The sequence below is a fragment of the Penicillium odoratum genome (assembly GCF_028828045.1).
Source record: "Penicillium odoratum strain IBT 22623 chromosome Unknown utg000005l_segment0_segment0, whole genome shotgun sequence".
NCBI classification, from domain to species: Eukaryota; Fungi; Ascomycota; class Eurotiomycetes; order Eurotiales; family Aspergillaceae; genus Penicillium; species Penicillium odoratum.
Window position 1 is genome coordinate 2,769,250 of NW_026643147.1, and position 18,499 is coordinate 2,787,748.

At 50.4% G+C, this 18,499-nt stretch overlaps 7 protein-coding genes across 7 annotated transcripts; 5 read left to right on the forward strand and 2 right to left on the reverse strand.

The window, feature by feature from the left end:
* Window positions 1-189: 189 nt before the first annotated feature.
* Window positions 190-1,664, forward strand: N7520_006572 (proline dehydrogenase family protein; the record flags this gene model as incomplete). Its single annotated transcript, XM_057140506.1, has 2 exons — window positions 190-764; window positions 815-1,664. The coding sequence occupies 2 exons, from the start codon at window positions 190-192 to the stop codon at window positions 1,662-1,664; spliced, it is 1,425 nt and encodes a 474-aa protein (XP_056994512.1).
* A 468-nt stretch (window positions 1,665-2,132) lies between these two features.
* Window positions 2,133-3,185, forward strand: N7520_006573 (putative proline utilization protein PrnX; the record flags this gene model as incomplete). The annotated part of the gene is made up of 1 exon (XM_057140507.1): window positions 2,133-3,185. The coding sequence occupies one exon, from the start codon at window positions 2,133-2,135 to the stop codon at window positions 3,183-3,185; it is 1,053 nt and encodes a 350-aa protein (XP_056994513.1).
* A 605-nt stretch (window positions 3,186-3,790) lies between these two features.
* Window positions 3,791-6,591, forward strand: N7520_006574 (Zn(II)2Cys6 transcription factor; the record flags this gene model as incomplete). The annotated part of the gene is made up of 6 exons (XM_057140508.1): window positions 3,791-3,873; window positions 3,949-4,080; window positions 4,146-4,411; window positions 4,461-4,546; window positions 4,604-5,238; window positions 5,289-6,591. 6 exons carry the CDS (start codon window positions 3,791-3,793, stop codon window positions 6,589-6,591), a joined length of 2,505 nt encoding a protein of 834 aa, XP_056994514.1.
* A 274-nt stretch (window positions 6,592-6,865) lies between these two features.
* On the reverse strand, window positions 6,866-8,267 carry N7520_006575 (BUD22 family protein; the record flags this gene model as incomplete). Its single annotated transcript, XM_057140509.1, has 2 exons — window positions 6,866-7,960; window positions 8,028-8,267. 2 exons carry the CDS (start codon window positions 8,265-8,267, stop codon window positions 6,866-6,868), a joined length of 1,335 nt encoding a protein of 444 aa, XP_056994515.1.
* A 493-nt stretch (window positions 8,268-8,760) lies between these two features.
* Window positions 8,761-9,757, reverse strand: N7520_006576 (complex I 30 kDa subunit family protein; the record flags this gene model as incomplete). Its single annotated transcript, XM_057140510.1, has 3 exons — window positions 8,761-8,814; window positions 8,868-9,517; window positions 9,586-9,757. The coding sequence occupies 3 exons, from the start codon at window positions 9,755-9,757 to the stop codon at window positions 8,761-8,763; spliced, it is 876 nt and encodes a 291-aa protein (XP_056994516.1).
* Window positions 9,758-10,155: 398 nt separating this feature from the next.
* On the forward strand, window positions 10,156-15,774 carry N7520_006577 (CCR4-NOT core ubiquitin-protein ligase subunit MOT2; the record flags this gene model as incomplete). Its single annotated transcript, XM_057140511.1, has 5 exons — window positions 10,156-10,208; window positions 10,270-10,336; window positions 10,431-10,546; window positions 10,614-12,823; window positions 13,652-15,774. The coding sequence occupies 5 exons, from the start codon at window positions 10,156-10,158 to the stop codon at window positions 15,772-15,774; spliced, it is 4,569 nt and encodes a 1,522-aa protein (XP_056994517.1).
* A 1,122-nt stretch (window positions 15,775-16,896) lies between these two features.
* N7520_006578 (spherulation-specific family 4 protein) lies at window positions 16,897-18,259 on the forward strand (the record flags this gene model as incomplete). The annotated part of the gene is made up of 2 exons (XM_057140512.1): window positions 16,897-17,608; window positions 17,664-18,259. 2 exons carry the CDS (start codon window positions 16,897-16,899, stop codon window positions 18,257-18,259), a joined length of 1,308 nt encoding a protein of 435 aa, XP_056994518.1.
* Between the last annotated feature and the right edge of the window lie 240 nt (window positions 18,260-18,499).

The following is an 18,499-nucleotide window of genomic DNA, read 5'->3' on the forward strand; positions in this document are numbered from 1 at the left end:
ACTAATTTAATAGTATGAGTTATCTATTGATCATTATCTTCAAGCCCCTCTACCTTCAACTTTGGATCTGATCACTTCACCCAAGCAAATACTTTTCTTCCTTGATCTTGTCCTCTAATCTCTACCTCTGCTTTCCTCCCTTTACCACCACCACACATTTAATAATCCAACTTCGCCACAGTGATATCAATGAAAGCTGCTCGGGCAGTGCGGGTGCCCCGCACACAGGTTACCAGCCGCGTCAACACTCGACTTGTCAGCGGTACTGGCAACGTCAAGTCTTCTGTTGCAGCAAGCGATGTCTGGCAGCCACTCTCGCCAGCGGCAACGCCACGCAAGGCGTTGAACGCTCCTCTTTCCAAGCTTCCCTTATCGTCTGTCTTGCGCTCGCTATTGGTGTTATCGGTCTCATCCTCTCCACTCTTGCTCAAGCCCTGCATCTACACTCTTTCATTGTTGGCGCACCCTCGCTCCGCATTATGGGATGTCTCCAAGAACCCATTGCTGAACTTCATGGTGAAGCATACCATTTACAAGCAATTCAACGCCGGAGAAAACAAAGTTGAGGTTCAGAAGTCTATTCAGAGTATCAAGGATTTAGGATGTCGAGGTGTGTTGCTTGGCTATGCTCGGGAGGTCTTGGTTGGGGAGAACGACGATGCCGCATATGACGCGAAGGCTGCGCTTGCTGAGATCCAAATGTGGTTTGATGGCACTATGCGCACAGTTGATATGGCTCAGGAGGGAGACTTTGTTGCTCTCAAGTAAGTATTTCTAGTTCATCTTCTTGGTTGCATATTGTAACATATATTAGATTCACCGGCATGGGTACCGATGCTCTTCGCCTCCTCCAGAAGCAAGCTCCTCCAACTGAATTCATGAACACTTCTATCCAGAAAGTGTGCGACTTGGCAATCTCTCGCGGTGTTCGTTTGCTCGTCGATGCCGAAGAGCAGGCTGTCCAGCCTGGTATTGAGGCATGGATCATGAAATACCAAAAGTACTGCAACTCACAGACCCCGGGCCGCGCCATCTTCTACGGTACCTACCAGGGATATCTTCGGTCAACCCCTGCTACTCTGGCGCGTCATCTTGAGATTTCTCGTAGCGAGGGCTACACATTGGGTGTCAAGCTGGTTCGCGGTGCTTACATGAAGACGGAACCTCGCCACTTGATTTGGGACAAGAAAGAAGAGACCGACCAGTGCTACGATGAGGTTGTCGAGGCTCTCTTGACTCGCAAGTATAACTCTATGCTGCAGCACCCCTCGAAGGACTCGTCTCTCACCTTGCCACCTGTTAACGTGATCATCGCCACTCACAACCGCGAATCCGTGCGCAAGGCTCATGCGATCCGTGTGCAGCAGGCTGCCCGTGGAGAAGACTATGGTGTTGATCTGAGCTACGCACAACTGCAGGGAATGGCTGACGAAGTCAGCTGTGAACTTCTTCAGGGCTTCGAGAGTGCCGAGGCCAGCGTAGGTGTGACACCTATGGCGGCACCCAACGTTTTCAAGCTTTTGACTTGGGGTTCGGTCAAGGAGTGTATGGGTTTCCTCTTGCGCCGTGCCATTGAGAACACCGAGGCTGTTGGACGGACCAAGGACTCTCAGCTGGCTATGATCAGTGAATTGAAGCGCCGGATAATTGGCGACAGCAAATAGAGATACCCCGTAGCTTCTGGTTTGAATGGTTCTATTTGCATAGCTTCTTTGTTAGCGGGCCATCTGCTTTCTTTTGTTTGTTTTCTCATTTTGTCTGGTTGCCTCTTAGTTCCAGGGTTTTGTCCACTGCCTTTGCGCGTGCTGTGATGCATTTATGAAGGGCGTTTACGTTTCATGAGCCACGTCTCCTGTTCATGGCGGTTACTAGAATAGAAAATTCTTATCTTAATCATTGGAATCGCAAGTAAAGTATGACTCCTGGGGGTAATGCCAGAATTTGGTATTCGGAACTTCCTGTCTGTTATGTAGGAAGGAGTCGCCGCATTATCGGGGTCGACCTCCGTAATCGGGGATGCCACCCGACTTCCCCTAAATTGCGGTTATCCGGGGCCTTCGCTCAAGGGTTTCAAATAAACAAACTCCACCAGAACTCATCACCTCACAGTCCTTAACATCCCAAATCTCACAATGCATATTCTTTCCGAGCCAAATGTATCGCACATCTTCCGCAGCTTGACACAGAAGCAATGCCACGACTTTATCAGCATCCTAGGCTCCGCACTAGTGGGGTACAGCGCCGAATCCAAGCCAACAGTCCCAGAATCAGAGAAGCTGATCCATCAGCCGTTGCGCACCGTCTTCACAACAAAAGCAAATAATTCATGCATTTTCATGCCAGTCTCAGATACAGCCACTAGCGCCGTGAAAGTAGTCACAGTCGGGAAAAGCGGTATCCAAGGGACAATCAACATATTCTTACCCGATGGTCGACTACAGGGTCTTCTCGCCGCTGCAGAGGTAACAGCATTCCGAACGGCCCTTGCATCAATGACCTTATTTGTACGATGCACTACGCTACGCAAAGAGAATGTTCTCGTGATGGGATCGGGTCGTCAAGCTGAGTGGCATGCCAGACTCGCCTTACTACTTTACCCCGATCTGATTCGGCGGGTGACTTTTATTAATCGAGGTCGTCAACGACTTGATGATATGGAGCGCGATGTGCTGGGTGAACTGCGGGAGCGGTATCCTAGTGTTTCTTTTAGTGTATTTGCCAAGGAAGGAGCGGAGGATTATGATGGGAGACTTCTTCGTGAGCTGCAGGCTTCTGATGCGATCTTTAGCTGTACACCGGCGACGGAACCGAACTTCACATTTGAGGCGCTGCAGTCTGTTCCCAAGCAGCGTTTCATTTCTCTGATTGGATCTTACAAGCCGCATATGAAGGAGATTGATACTGAGACGTTGTTTTCGGGTGGAGGGAAAGTCTATGTCGATTCTAAATCGGCTTGTTTGGAGGAGTCGGGCGAATTAATTACGGCGAAGATGACAGAAGATCAGTTGATCGAGATGGGAGATATGCTTGGAGAACAGAGTTTGTCAGGGGATCTTGAGATTCCAGATGGTTGTAATGTCCTCTACAAGTGCGTGGGAATGGGATTGATGGATCTTGTGGTTGGCAAGCAGCTACTTGAGATCGGAAGCGAGCAGGGGCTGGGAACACATGTCGATGGTTTCTAAGCCTCTTATCTCCACATATTACCCCCTGATAGAAGATTTAGACCTGCACATCGATGTATATGATAGGCGCCAGTTTTATGCTATCATTGTACATTGTTTGCTATGGATAATGATCAATCTTAGTCCCTCATACGGAATACATGTGGATCGTAGTATTACGAATTATATATTCCGATGTTACGTGCAGCGTTTCACAATAGACGACATGTGAACATTGATAGTTTCTGCTGGCATCGGAGATTTTATAATAAAAAAATAAAAAAATTCAAGATATCAATTGATTTCGAGGGGTTGAAGGCTAAGTATAGACCGGCAGTCAGCCGGCTTGGGGGTCAGTGGAGACAGTGCTTGAAAGGGCAAAGTTTGCATGCGGGGCCGATGACCGTGGAAATCGTTATCTTGCACCGATAACTGTTCACTGTCCCTTTTCCGACTTTCCTCTTTCTCTCCGATTAGTTTGCCCAATTTCTTCCGTGAATCGAATCACGTCCAATAATATTGGGTAGCTCAAAATCCTTGAGTTTGATCCGCGATTTGTTTCCGCTTTCTACGCCACCTCCGCAGATGATGCCTGGCCGACTTCGACCTCGTTAATAACGCCTGGCATGAATGACTCGACTTCGACTCCTGCCCCGCAGCAGAAACGCCAGCGCGTGGCCGAAGAGAATCGCAAACGAGCAGTCAGAGCGTACGCCAATCCCTTGAACCGCTGTTGAGAGTGGACCAAAGACCCCAACCCGCTAACATCACCTGGGTACTACAGATGTGACGGCTGTCGCAGAGTAAAAGAAAAATGCGAAGGAGGCGTACCGTGTCGTCGATGTCTTCGCTATCGCAGACAATGCAATTTCACTCACATTGATCCGATTGAGAAGGGCCGATCAACCTCTGTCTCGTGAGTTGTGGCGGTGTGGAAATGGACTCCTGGCAGCCATGTGCTGACATCGGAATGTGGGACAGATTACTTGACCGTGCCGCTTCGGTAAGCCGCCATGAAATCATCGAAGCAGAGCGTGTACGCTACATGGAACGTATCTTGTCATATTATGCACCTGGTCTCTCTTTCGATATCGAATCCCTGCGCCAGGCCGCCGAGGATCTGAAGAATAAACACCGGGACTCGGAGTCAGATGCGATTTCAACAAAAGTTGATGCCGATGAGCTGGAAGATTTGGCTATTGATGAAGAGGATTTCACAATTAAGGCGCTTCCCAATAACACAGCTCGTAAGTGTCCTAACTTATAGCTGTGGCTTGTCGCTAACCTATCGAACAGAGTACTCTGGTGAATTCTCATATCTGAACTTCTCCATGAAGATTCGGAAGAAGATCGATGAATGGATGAAGACCGCAGCACCAGATGTAAGTCGAGAAATCTCCAGCAATCATAAAAGAGAATCCTCTAATATATCCGTTCAGGCTACTTCAGAAGTGGAACCATTTGAGGATCGATGGCGGGCCACCCAGCTTCAATCAGGGTCATCCTTAGTATCATCATCCATTACTTGTCTTCCTCCCCGCTATGTGGCTGAGTTCTTGGTACAAATGTTTTTTAAATATGCACAGACCAACAACTTCTACGTCGAGGAGGATTGGCTTTGTGATAAATTGAATATTTGCTACAACAATCCTTCCAGCTTGTCATCCGATGATGCCGGCGCTGTCTGTGCGATTCTGATGGTCTTGGCTGTTGGCACGCAATTTGCACATATGGAGTCGCCCACTCCGGTCAATTGCTTACCCATTGATTCTGCAGCTAATCAAGATCATCATTTCTCAGAAGATGAGGTTGGTCTAACATTTTATCAGTTCGCCTCAAAATTACTACCAGATATCATCGCCACGGCATCTGTGCGAAGTGTACAAGCTTGCCTCTTGATTGGGACATATCTGCTCCCACTTGATACTTCTGGTCTGTGTTACACATATTTTGGCTTGGCTCTCAAGCTGGCCATTCAGAATGGAATGCACCGAAGATATCATGGAGAAGGGCTCTCGCCCCGGATGATCGAAACTCGCAATCGAGTCTTCTGGACATCTTACACCCTCGAAAAGTCAGTCACCCTTGATTATGTCCTAGATCACTATTCTAACAAACGAATAGACGCATTAGCATTCTACATGGCAGGCCTGCATCTTTGACAGATGCAGATGTTGATGCCCCGTTCCCTGTCGATTTCCCTGGGTTAATGCCAGCGACACAACCATCAAACCACACCAATATGGTAACTTTGATCACATTAACCTTGAAACTTGGGCAAGTGTCGAATGAAATATCCTCTTTGCGAACTTGCCGGAAGGGTCAACAACAAGATTGCTTAGAACGGTTGCTCAACCTTCGCAAGACCCTCATTGAGTGGTGGTCCTCGTTACCAGAGGAAACAAGCTGTCGAGATCTCAATCCTGGAGGGCCACTGTTCCGCTCAAACGTACACCTCAAGCTTGACTATTGCCTGACTCGGATTTTCATTGGACGGCCATTTCTATTCAGCAACATCAAGGGCCTTCAAACACCTAATCATCAAACATTCAAAGGCCCCTCTGGGATTTCTAAGATTCGAACTGCCCTTGTCGCCGATTCTGTAGAAGCAGCCTTGGAGATCATTGATTTGTGTCGTCTCCTTCGAGATGAGACGGGCCTTGCTCGCTCATCGTTCACCGAGTTCAGCTCATGCCGTGCGGCACTATTGGTCATATTGGCTCAGGGCTTAACGAAGTGCACGGAACGACTTGGAGCAGCTTTGGAACAGGGTATATCCTTGATTAAGATTATGTCAATGGGCGTTGGCTCTGCCCGCTCAGCTGTCAGCGTCATCGAAGCACTGGAACGTGCAATCCGTCGCCTTGAAATGTGGAATGAGTCCCAGCAAGCACAGAGTAATGGCGGAAGTCTCGAATCGGCCTACGATCGGTTCAAGAGCTGGGAGATGCTTTGGAAAACAGGACCTATCTCGCCTGCTACAGCATCGTCTTGGGGACAAAAGGATACTCGTCCCGATGACGGTCTCGGCTTACCCCAAAGCCTAACCTCTCACACCCCAGCTCCCCTTGGTATTGACTCTCTTATCTCCAGCATGCCTATCACGCCCTCCACTTCTACTTTACCAAACACCAACAATGGATCTGACCATGCGATTGGCGGACGGGGGCATGAAATCCTGGATACTGGTATTCCTGCTTCTGGTGTTTCTCCGGATAACTTCTCTTTATCCCATCAGCCGCTTTCGCAGATGTCCCATTTTGGGTTCGACCATTTTGTCTCAAATTTCCCACAGGAGCTTGGGGAGTTCACTGCTCTTCCTTGTTTTGAGCCGGATGCCCAGGGCAATTCTTCTATGGTTGGCGCGGAAATGAAAACTTCCACGGGTGGTGCGGATTCTTGGTTGCATTTTATGAATGAGCAATAGGCTAGTATGTTGGCCTTGCTGTTTCACCCAGCGATGTTCATATGCATTGGATTACCTTTTTATTTGAGATACCATGTGCTGCAAGGCAGTGATTACTTGTTATTTCATGCGTTCGGGCGTGTTTATATTTCATCAGGCTATGAACAATGACTAAATATGATCTTACCTGGTCATATTCCTATGCTATTCAGTGTTTTATGTAGTTGTAACTATTTCCATGAATCTGCTGTTGATAGAGCCTTGATTGCATTGATAATAAGCCATAAGGATCTTCTTAATCGAATGTAACCTTCTTTCCAGAGAAGACAGCAGCAGCTTGTTCCTTTTGCTTCTTCTTTGCTTCCCAAGAAGGGTGAAGAGGTCCTGTGTCATCTGCTTTCTTCTCCTTGTGGCTAGAGAAATCACCAGCGGCGCGGCGTTGTGCTCGATTCTGCGGTGCCGCAGGTGCATCACGTCGAGCCCGTGAACCTCCAGCACCGCCCGCAGCACCGGTAGCTCCCCTCTTGGTATCCCATCCGCTATCCCTGTTCCGTTTTTGATTTTTCTGTTCCGCCACTACGTGGTTCGCCTGCTGACCGAATTTCTTCTCCCACAACGCACGCCGCGCTTGTTGACCCATGCGGTTTTTGCGCTTCGGCGGAGCAGCAGCTTGTTCGTCGTCTGTTGCGTCTTCTTCAGAGCCAGACCAATAACCACCGTTCATGAGAGATGGCAGGAATGTTGTGGTCTGTGGCGGGGCCTTGCTCGCCTTGGTCTTTTTAGGTGGTGGTGAGGATTCTTCTACTGAGTCTTCTCCTGAAAAGTCGGGGGATGGCGAACGTGAAAAAACGGAGTCGGAGATGTCGTCTGCGATGCGATTATTGTTCGCCTCCGCCTCTTCATCGTCTGACTCTTCACCTTCGGAGCCAGAACCTGGGGCTAACCGTCCGTCGAATTCAGAGAAATCTTCAACGCCTGATTCATCGTCACCCGAGATATCCATGTCATCAGCACGAGAAGCCCGCTTTCCTTCTCCTTCAGACTCAGAGCCTGATACAAACTCCTGTTTTTGCTTGCGCGCAGGCTTTTCGGCCTTCTCTTTCGTAGTCGCATCCTTCTTCGCCTTGCTCTTGTCTTGCTTTCCGGCAGGCAAATCCTCTACTCCCATCAATTTCCGAATCTCAGAAATGACGGTAGTCGTAACATTCTTTACCGGAGTGGATTTGAACAGTCGCGCCAGAATATTGGCCTCCGCAGTACTCTTGGGACCCTGAGTGGAAACATTCTTTGCCTCTTGGAATTCCTTGAAGATCGGGTTCTCCGTAATCCGCTTCATCTTAGAAAGCTGCTTGTACAAGTATCGCTCGGCGGTAGTCTGGTAATCGAGTTTCTGTTGCGCAATATTGTTAGCATTCCAACTTCTGTAATTCCAAATCGATCAGTAACTTGGTCCGTACCTTTAATGCCTCCACTTCCTCTGCCAACCGCGCCAAGGTTACTGAGTCATATGGGGATCTGGCGGTTTTCTCTCGACGGCTGAGCTTTTGTCGTTCGAATCCACGTGCAGTCTTCAGGCCTTTAATTATGATTTGGACGCTTTGTTCGAACTTGAAGGTGAGTCGGGTGGCTTTCATTGAAAGCTTGCGGGTATCTGTCGATCCGGGACCCTTGAACTCGGCGAGCTTGCGTTTAGGCATGTTGGGAAATTTGAATGCGATATGGTTCTAAGAATGTGCAGTGAAAGATGTGTCGCTCAGTTTGAATCTCGGCGGTGGTCCGGACTTTTTTTTTTCTGGGCGGATCATTTGCCAAGTCTTTCCGCCTGTCATCCCGGCCAGTCTTTCACTCTTTACTCCGTAGATTCATTTGAATTCCGAAACAGTAAATTATGTAGGACATTAAAGTACGTTGAATTTAATGTATCAAAGTCTGTAGTGTTTCAAGCTCTTTAGCATAAAGCAAATAAGCATTTGACTTCAACCTTGGAAGTGTTCAAGGTTCTAAGGTTGTCTGTGCCCAGGTGCGCATGCAAGATGACCTAGTGGAGCTCTGAAGCTATATATTTCTTAAGTTCTACAGGGACCGACCGTGCGCAATTTATTGGCGAGGCAAATAAACATGCATCAATTACTTGGAATGATATGTACATACAGGCATGGCAAAGAAAACTAATACGCGTACAGACCTTTTCTATTTCTTCTCCTCGTCCTTCGGCGGCTCAGGCTTGGGGGTAGGGAGCTTGAACTATAGGCGAATGGTTAGCGACTGCTCGGAGCTTTAGGAAACAATTCACTTACGGAATCAGGTGTCCGGTTCTGACCAGCACCAACAGGCTCCCAGGCAGTAGATCCGCCATCGAAGTTACGGAAAGCCTGGGTCAGCTCGAGAGGCTCAATGACAATTCGTTTCTTCTCCTCGTCGTAGCGCAGCTCGGTGTATCCAGTCAGGGGGAAGTCCTTGCGGAGAGGGTGACCATCGAAACCGTAGTCGGTCATGATACGGCGCAGATCGGGGTGACCGCTGAAGAAAACACCAAACATGTCGTAAACCTCACGCTCGTACCACAGGGCGCCCTCGAAAAGGCCAGTCACACTGGGAACCGGGGTAGCCTCGTCGGCGTAGGTCTTGACACGGATACGGGAGTTGTAGCGAACACTAAGCAGGTTGTAAACGACCTCAAAGCGCTGATCGCGGGTAGGAAAATCGACAGCGGTGATATCGGAAATCTGGGTGAACTCGGCGGAGGTGTGGTTCTTGAGGAAGCTCATGACGGGGACGACACCGGCGGGAGCGGTATACACGGTCAACTCGTCCTTCCAGACGGTGAACTGCTGGACGTATTTAGGAAGGCAGGACATGATGTACTGTCCGTAGGTGTGCAAGCTATCGGCCTTTTCCTGCCACTTATCGGCCGGGTTGACGATGGGTGCACGAAGGGGACCCTGGGCTTTAAATATGGAACGAGCAGGTTAGCTAAATTGAATCGGTTTCAATTGACCAGAGGCAACCACGTACGAGGCCGTTGCGCCTGGCGCATGTTCTCGGGCTCCGGCGCCCCCGGTTGTGTAGAGGCCTTAGCAGCGTATTGCAAAGAAGAGGAGGAAAAAGCGCGAGGGCCCATGGACCTCGAGGCCGAGGCCATCGATCGGCCAGTTCCCAGGCGCATCAAAGAGCGTGCAGATGCCATTGTGGTGAGGGAGCAATGGCTGCGGGCAGGGAGGGGGACGAAAAGGCACGTAAGGCGGATTGTGAGGATCGAGGTTGGTCGAACCTTGCCAGTCATGTGACTATTACATAATCGATGCTGGCGCTAAGCCCAATATAGTAATGCCAGCAAAATGAAGCCGCGCTTCAATTTCCTTCCCTTCCTTCTCCCACGCCGACCATCTCCCCACGATCCACTTCTCTTCCTCCTTTCCCCTCCCCCGATTTTCCTTTTATTAATTCTTCCTTCTTTTTTCCTTTTTTCGGGCCCCGGAGTACCGTCTTCTTGTCTCTTTTCTCTTTGTGTACCTGATTAGATTGGGTACCGGCGTTGAGATTCACTTGTCGCCATTCCCCGTTCGCACAGTTTTCACCGCGACCATGTCTAGTCGCCAACAAATTGACTCTGTCATCGACGACGATGATGAGTTCTGGTATGATACGATCCCCTATGTTGTCAGAATCCTCAGCGCCTAACCTCAACACATTTCACAGCCCCCTTTGTATCGAAGAATTCGACCTCTCCGACAAGAACTTCAAACCATGTCCATGTGGATATCAGGTACGCCGCTCTCCAACGCTATATTCTTAGCCATATTCCGCCGACGACCCTTTCCCCGCATTTTCCTTCCTACTTACCATTATCTGTCTTGCAGATTTGCCAATTCTGCTACAACAATATCAAAACGCACAGCGAAGAAGGTCGATGCCCGAACTGTCGCCGTCCTTATGATGAGAGCACGATTCAATATAAGATTCCCGACGCAGAGGAGTGAGTGCCCCACATATCTCCATTCTGCTTATGTTCGTTGCACTGACCCCGTCATTTCGCCACATAGATTCAAAGCAGATCTTGCATTGAAGCACCGCAAGGCAGCAGCGGCCAAGAAGAAGGAAGCTGAAAGGCGGGAAATAGAAGCCTCGAGCCGGAAGAACTTGGCAGGTGTCCGTGTTGTGCAGAAGAACCTCGTTTATGTCATAGGCCTCAACCCGACAATCCGCGACGAGAACCAGTTGCTGCAAACGCTTCGAGGCAAGGAATATTTCGGACAATATGGTGAAATTGAGAAGATCGTGGTCAGCAAGGCGAAGCCCGGTGGCAACCCGCACCAGGGGATTGGCGTTTATGTGACCTTCTCCCGGAAGTTCGATGCTGCCAGTTGCATCACCGCTGTGGATGGTTCATCTAACGGCGATCGTGTTTTGAGGGCTCAGTATGGAACCACCAAGTATTGCTCGTCTTTTCTTCGGAATGAGCCGTGTAACAACCGCAACTGCACGTTCTTACATGAGACTGGTGAGGACAGCGAGAGTTACAGCCGCTCCGACCTTTCTTCCATGAATACACTGTCCAGTCAGCGCCAGCACCAGCAGCAGCAGCAGCATCAACAACCGCATCAGCCGAATATCTCTCAACCCCGCCCTACCCAACCAATCACACACACAATGCGCCGGCAACCGAGCAAGGATGACTCCCTCAGTGGACGCTCAGGTGTCCCTGATGGGCCCGCGCTTCCATCATCCGCCAGCTGGGCTAATAAGGATCCTACATCAAGAGCTCGACGAGCCAGTTTAGCTGGCAGTCAAGCATCTCAAAGCCCCCGCCCCGCTAGCGTATCTGTTGCCGTCGCCGCCGAGGAACCCAAGCGCATCGAGAAGCCTTCACCCACTGTCCGGACTGCACAGCAAACCTCCCCTCAGTCTGATACACGGTCTCCAATCACTCCACCTGAACCTGTCGAGAAGCCTGTTATTGAGACGCCAAGCGCCTTCGACACTCTCATCGAAGATATGATGTCCCCAGAATTCCGATTTGTATTTTCACCCTCCGACCTCTCAGTGGATGAAGTGAAACATATTCAGAATTACCCCTCCTTCATTGATCCTTACGGTGGTGTGAAGCGTCGGGCTATGCGCGAGAAGGCAGACCAAGAGCGCGCTAGTCGTGAGCATGAGATCTTAGAAACCGCCCAATCCGCCGCCCAATCCGCAGCCGCCGCCGCCCAGTCCGCAGCAGCAGAAGAAGATAGTAGGGAAGCTGGCAGCCTGCAGCTTGGTGGAGAGCCAGAAGATGCTAATCCTCCTCGTGGTCGTCAAACCCGTGAGTCCCATGGTGCTATTCAACCTCCGTCCCAGCAAGGCACAGCCGATAACTCTACTGTTGGATCTCCCGTTTCAGCCACAAGCCACCAGTTCCATGGACTCAACCTGGCTGGTCGTAGCTTGACTCCCCTGCAGCAGCAGCAGTTGATGCTCCTCAAGTCTGCGGGTAACCAGCAGGCTGGTCTGTCGGACCCCGTGAGCTCTGCAGCTCTGGATCAAGCTGCACTGGCCCGGCAGGGTGCTCTGCAAAACCAATTGGCCGCCCAATATGCTCTTCAAGCTCAGGGCAGACAATCCTCTCGTTTTGCCTTCACCAACGAAGTCAACACCAAGAATATCAGCAATGCACGAATGTTGAATCAAATGCAACAGCCTGGCACCCCGAATCCACTCTCTGCGCCGAGTCCTCAACACACTCTTGGCAGTAGCTTTTATCCAAGTGGCGTTCAGGGCCCACCTCCCGGCTTAAAGGCAGCAGGAACTCCTCCCATTAGTGGTGGTGGGATGTTTGCTCAGGGACACGGCTTTACCTCAAACACCAACATCGGGCTGGGATCAAACGTTGCAAAGCATGAGGCGACACCGGAAACGATGCGTGAATTATTACGGGCACGAACTGGTGCGAATATTGGTGGTGGACAAGGTCAGGAGGCTGCAAAGCGTGAGTTCATGTTCCCCTTCCTTCAACAGCACCCAACCCCACCTCCCCTGACTCCCGTCAATGGCCTTCTCAACTCTTTCTATGGGCCCCAGACAGGTACTCCACCTGACTCTGGTGGCTCACAGAAGCAAAAGAAGAAAGGAAAAAAGCACAGACACGCTAACACTTCCTCCGGTGGAGGTGGTGTAGTAGATCTTGCAGACCCGAGCATTTTACAGGCGAGAATGCAGCAGATCGGTGCGAATGCTACTGCTGGACAAGCGTTGTATGGGAGTCAGGGTCAAGGTGGGTACAACCCCTCGATGATGTACGGCGGCGGGCTGAGCCGCTGGTGATCCTAAATGTCATTTCCTTACTTCCTCCCCTACACTTCCCATCACTCATAACTGCATTTTCTGTATCCCCTCTCCATGATCCTTTATCTCTGTGCGTTTAACGGGCTTGTATCCCCTCTGATGATATGATTTGAATTCCCCTTTACTTTTCTCCCTATCATGTGCCGGGATTGCATAATGCTTTTTTTATTCATCACAGCCAGAAGGTGGCGCTTGATCAATACGACTGGCGGGCGTGCTAGTGGCGTATTGTGATGGCCCTTGATTTTCCTATCATTGTTTATGCATGCTTTTTCTCCCGGCTTCCCGTCTTATTCTGGATTATGGTGTTCTATTTGTTGCATTTTGTGGACATATCTCATGTCTGGGTTTTCTTTTTTTTTGTTGGCGGCCGGTGTTTCCCTTTTATGTTTTTCTTGCATCCGGATCTTCGCATGCAGCCATCTACAGTACTGTGAACACTGTGGGTGGTTTGCGCATGGATTAGTGTACGTTAAGACCTCCCTGCCCTGATATCACCAGCTGGAACAGGGTCTTATTCGAAACCAGTTTGTCTCACTGCTGCCGTCAACATAGACCCTTTTGCCCTACACTGTATCTGACCCTTATTTGTCAGTGCCCGTCGTGTAATTATCTGTTGGCACTCTTGGATCTTGCATAGCTGCCTGGATAATCGTTTTGCATAGTCTTTGCCCTTCACTTGACCCTCTATGACATTCCCCGCCGCCTATCACACGTTGCTTTGCTACGGGACTGGATGCTGACCAGTAACCAATAGTGGATGATGACTTCCCTCCTCTCAGCAATCAGCTGAAGGATAGTCAGCCAGTCGATACATTTGGTTTCCTGAAATCTCAACTTCCCAGTGACTCCGCAGGCCGTGCTGGGACACCAACCCTCCCGCCAGGTCTTCCTCTACCTCACGCTCACCCAGCTTCTGCCATCTTCCAAGAACAAAGGGGTTCATCTAACCCATCCTCCCCGGCTCCGATGGTGCCTCCTGGTCTAGGGGGCACTCCATCTCACTCTCGGCCAATAAGCCCCGAGTTGGGCAGGTCCACCCCGGCACGCACCAAGGATGCCTCCCAGATCTCTCTGGGATCGCCCGTTGCTAAGCCACTCCGTAAGCCTCGAACTCATACCAAAATAGACATTTCTTCCTTTGGGGATGAGAAAGAGGTAGTTGGGTCGGATAGCCTGGCTGTGGGCGACAAGGCGAGCCTAAGCATGCCGGCGTATTCCCAAGAGGGTTCTTCTGTTCAGGACGAACGTGCTTCTGGGACATTTGCTTCTACTGCACCATCAGGCTCCGCTGTCTCCGCTTTTAATTCACGGTCCAATACGCCGCTCACCACAACTTCACGCCTTTCTGATTCTCCGGTCCCCCGCCAAACACGCATCCTACGTGTCGTTGATACCCCAAAATCTGAAACGCGTCCTGTTGGAACCGCACCATCGGTTACCACTTCAGTCACGGGTACAGGTAAGCTGGGTTCACCAAGACACAGCGTCTCCTCTCTAAGCAGACCAGATACTCCGGGAGATTTTGGATCTGAGATCGACCCTTACCCCTCCGGACCCGTATCTCGCTCAAACTCCCCTCCTGTTCCCAGTCGCATCGGCTCTGCCCCGGTTCGTACGGTTACCAAGAGTCAAGCCAAGAAAGACCGAAGACAGAAGGCCAAGGAAGCTGAGGCCAAAAAAGCCGAAGTCATCTCCGTGCCTGAAGAACCTGTCCAAGCCCCCATCATGGGCCGAAAACGCAAGACCAAGAAGGAGAAGGCACCCTCGACTACCCACGAGACAGCCGATACCGATCCACTACCCACCGAGACAGTGAGTCCTGTCAAGACCGTGGATGAACCCCCGAAGGCAGAGCCCAAAGCCGAACCCCCCAAAGAGGTTCAGCCCAAGGAGCCAGTGATGGAAGAGATCAACAGGCCTCCCTCTGTCGGCGACAAGCCCAATGAACAGACCCCCTCTGAGGCTTGGCGCACCCACAACACCGTTGATCAATTGCTCCGGGATACCGAGGAGACTGGCCGTTCGATCAAAGAGCTGTTCCTGGAACGGACCAAGCCTCTGCATATTCTGCTTGCGGAGATGCACCGGGACGGCGATATTGACCTGAACAAAAGCTCATTTTTTAACCCTGCCAACATCAACCTACGCGTTGATATGAAGTACAGTGCTGCGGACTACGAAACCCTGAAGAAACCTACCGAACTTACCGAAGAACATCGGAAGGCCCTCCTGCGAGGTGAGCCTGTTCGGATAGGCACTGAGGAGCTCAAGACTCGCTGTCTTATCACTCCTCTCGGTTGCGTGCTTCGCCACCTCGACCCCGAGGAGGAAGAGCGATACCTGCAACTGGAGAAGAATCGCCGGGGTAGGGTGGATCCCCGCCCGGTCGGTGACGACTCTAGCAACATCAATGGTGGCCTGGAAGCGCTTTTTGTGAACCCCGAGAAATACCGCATTCTCTGGGTGGACGACGTTGCCCCCCCGATGGGAGGCTCTCCCGTTCTCGAGAGCACAGATTCCATTATCCCGCCCAATGTCCTTTCCGCCATGGAGGCAGATAGCACCCGCACCCATGACTGGGCCGTCGCTCACTCTGCCGAGGTTCTTCAAACCACCACGGCCGCAGTCCGATCCTTCGCAGCCGCCACTGCCAAACAGATGCTCGGCTCAGCTGGCCTCCCTCCCACCAACCCTACCCTCGACGATGTTGCTGCAATGACCGATGAGGAGCTGCATGAATTTACCGCAAAGTCGCAGAAGGACCTGGAAACCACTCGGAAGGAGATGGAAATGCTGGACAAGAAGTTTACCGGTCTTCTTCGCCGCAACAAGAAGATTCAGAGCCAGGCTCTGGCATATGGGGTGAACCTGCACTAAAGTTTCTGTAAAGGTTTTGTATTTGTATGACCATTTCTACGTGAACCAGGCCGAATGACTCTATTCCACACCAACAGGATTATTAGTACCTGTTCCGGGAATAGACTTGACGGTATGTATGATTAGCGAAAATCTATTATTTTCCCACTATGGAAGTCTCTCTCCAGTATTTCCGTCGTTTCCCTACTTTGTTTACTTTCAACCTGGGCAAGTTTCAGCCGTAGTCTCAATTGTACAAGTATCTCATAGAAAAGTAATCATGGATTTCACATCTCAAGGGATGAGGCAATTTCTTGCCTTTGCATCCTTCATCCTTAGTGTGAAAATCTGAAACGAGAAAGATTAAAGCGGGGACTATTTGGCCCTTGTGGCGCTCAATTCTTTGTGATCCGCCCGACCTGTCCCTGGTGGCGCTTAGCCAAAAATGCGGTCAATATTGCCCTTTCTCCAATGCCCTTTTCCCACAAACATCAAACATGTCAGATCTGCAATCCAAATGTCCGAGAATCCCCTAACGATTCCACTGCAGAGCCAAGCATGAGGATCGTCTCAGTTCGCGCCGGTGGCACTCGATCGGAACATTTCTGACATCAATGATCCGTGTGTTTTGCCCTACTCGAATCTCCCAAGTGGATCCACAGTGGTTCGTTTGATCGATCGATGCTTGGCCAATGTCAATTTCTCGGTCAATTTCGCCCTGAATTTACATCTAATCTGTCTGATTTGACTGGGTCCTGAAACAAGTGGCTGGCTTTCATTCGATGCCATGTGTTCCGGCAGATTACCTGGTCATTCCTTCTCAAGCCATTCCGCTCCTGGTGGCTGCTCACACCGTTTTCTCTTTGTGAGTTGTGGACTTGTGGATTCCATGGTGGATCTTTCGAGGGTCTGGATCGGATCTTCGGATCTTGTTAAGGGCTTATAAGTATACACTATGTTCCCTATACTCGAGATCGTCATCCTCTCTCTTCGTCGGTCCTGTGGATTGTCGTTCGTCGCTCCTTTGATTCCCAGATCATACGGCCCTGGTGGTTGATTGATCATTACACTCCTTTTTATTTCCATTCTTTCCCTCCTTTGATCAGAATGCGTTTTTCCTTCGTTGTGGGCAGTGCCCTGACTATGGCTTCTGTTGTTTTTTCCGGTGCTTGTTTACGGGATGTTTCTGTTACCGAGGTTTCTGTTTCTGACGTTATTGTTGACGTTTTGCCCTTTGGACACGCTCATGGACATCCTCGACATGGGCACTCTCATCGGCCGTCGCCGGTTTTAACCCCCTCCTCTGTGCCATCTCCTGAGGTCTCTACGGTGTCTCTGGAGGTCTCCTCTGGGTTGACTTCGACTTCTACTACATTCGTCACGGTATATGAGACTAGCTTCGCTACGGTTTATTCTAGCTTCACGACGGTTGTTTCGTCTACGCCGACGGCAGCTCCTACTTTCTCCACGGAATTTTCTACTTTTTCTACGGTGGTCTCATCCACCCCGACGGCGGCTTCTACTTTCTCCACGGAAATTTCTACGGTGGTCTCATCCACCTCGACGGAATATTCTACGTTCTCCACAGTGTCTTCCTCTCCCACCTCTACTACTACCGTGTCTCCCTCCATCTATACCTCTATTGGCTCTACCTCAACATCTTCTTCCTCTACGGCATCTTCTGCAGCATCTTCTTCGACCGCTTCATCTACAGGATCCACTTCTATCCTGCTGCCTCTCTACATCTGGCCCACCGATAACACCACCTGGGGCCCCGTCTATGAGGCCGCAGCTGGAAACCCCGACATCGAGTTTCAGGTCATTGTCAATCCTTCCAGCGGCCCAGGCGATACCAGTAAGAGACCATCGAAAAACATACACACTACATTTGCTAACATGACCATCTCTAGCTTACCCGGAGGCAGCATACATTGCAGGCATTGCACAATTAAACAGCTACGACAACGTCGTGGTCCTCGGATATATCCCGACAGAGTACGCCACCCGTGATATCTCAGATGTTGAGAGTGACATCTCTACCTACAGTGGTTGGGCCGCCTACACTGAGAAGAACATCGCCGTCTCCGGAATCTTCTTCGATGAAGCACCACGCACCGATGACACCTCCCTGATTTCCTACATGACCGAGGTCGCGGATAACGCCCGATCTCACAGTCTGAACACTGTCGTCTTCAATCCCGGTACCAAGCTGGAAGAAGGAGCTGTGAATGGATACTTTGATGCTGCGGACTTGATCGTCGAGTTTGAAAACTCGTACGAGACCTGGATCACCGCTGTGCCAGCAGACGAGTTCTCCTCTGTGGAGGATTATTCCAAGGATGCTGTTCTTCTCTACAGTGTGCCTAGTAGTGCCAACTACGAGTCTGTCATTGCTGAAGTGAAGAAGATGGGTCTGGGCGCTGCATACCTGACTAACACTGACGATTATAAGTCTGCTGATACCATTCTCAAGGTTGCGGCTGCTATGGTTCAGGCGTCGGAGTAATCTTGGACTAAATGTTATATTTCGTAAATTCTGGCTGTCATTGGAAGAGATTCAAAATGATCGCTAGACTTTTTTGGCAAATCAAATATGCGTATAGGATGGTTATTTGATTTCCCCCACTCTTGATCTCGTATCTGCACCCCATCTCCGACGGGGTGTCCCATCAACTCCGCCGGAGATGAATCCAACATGCAGCCGCAATGGAGTCTAGTATACTATTTAAATGGATCGTGAACATGT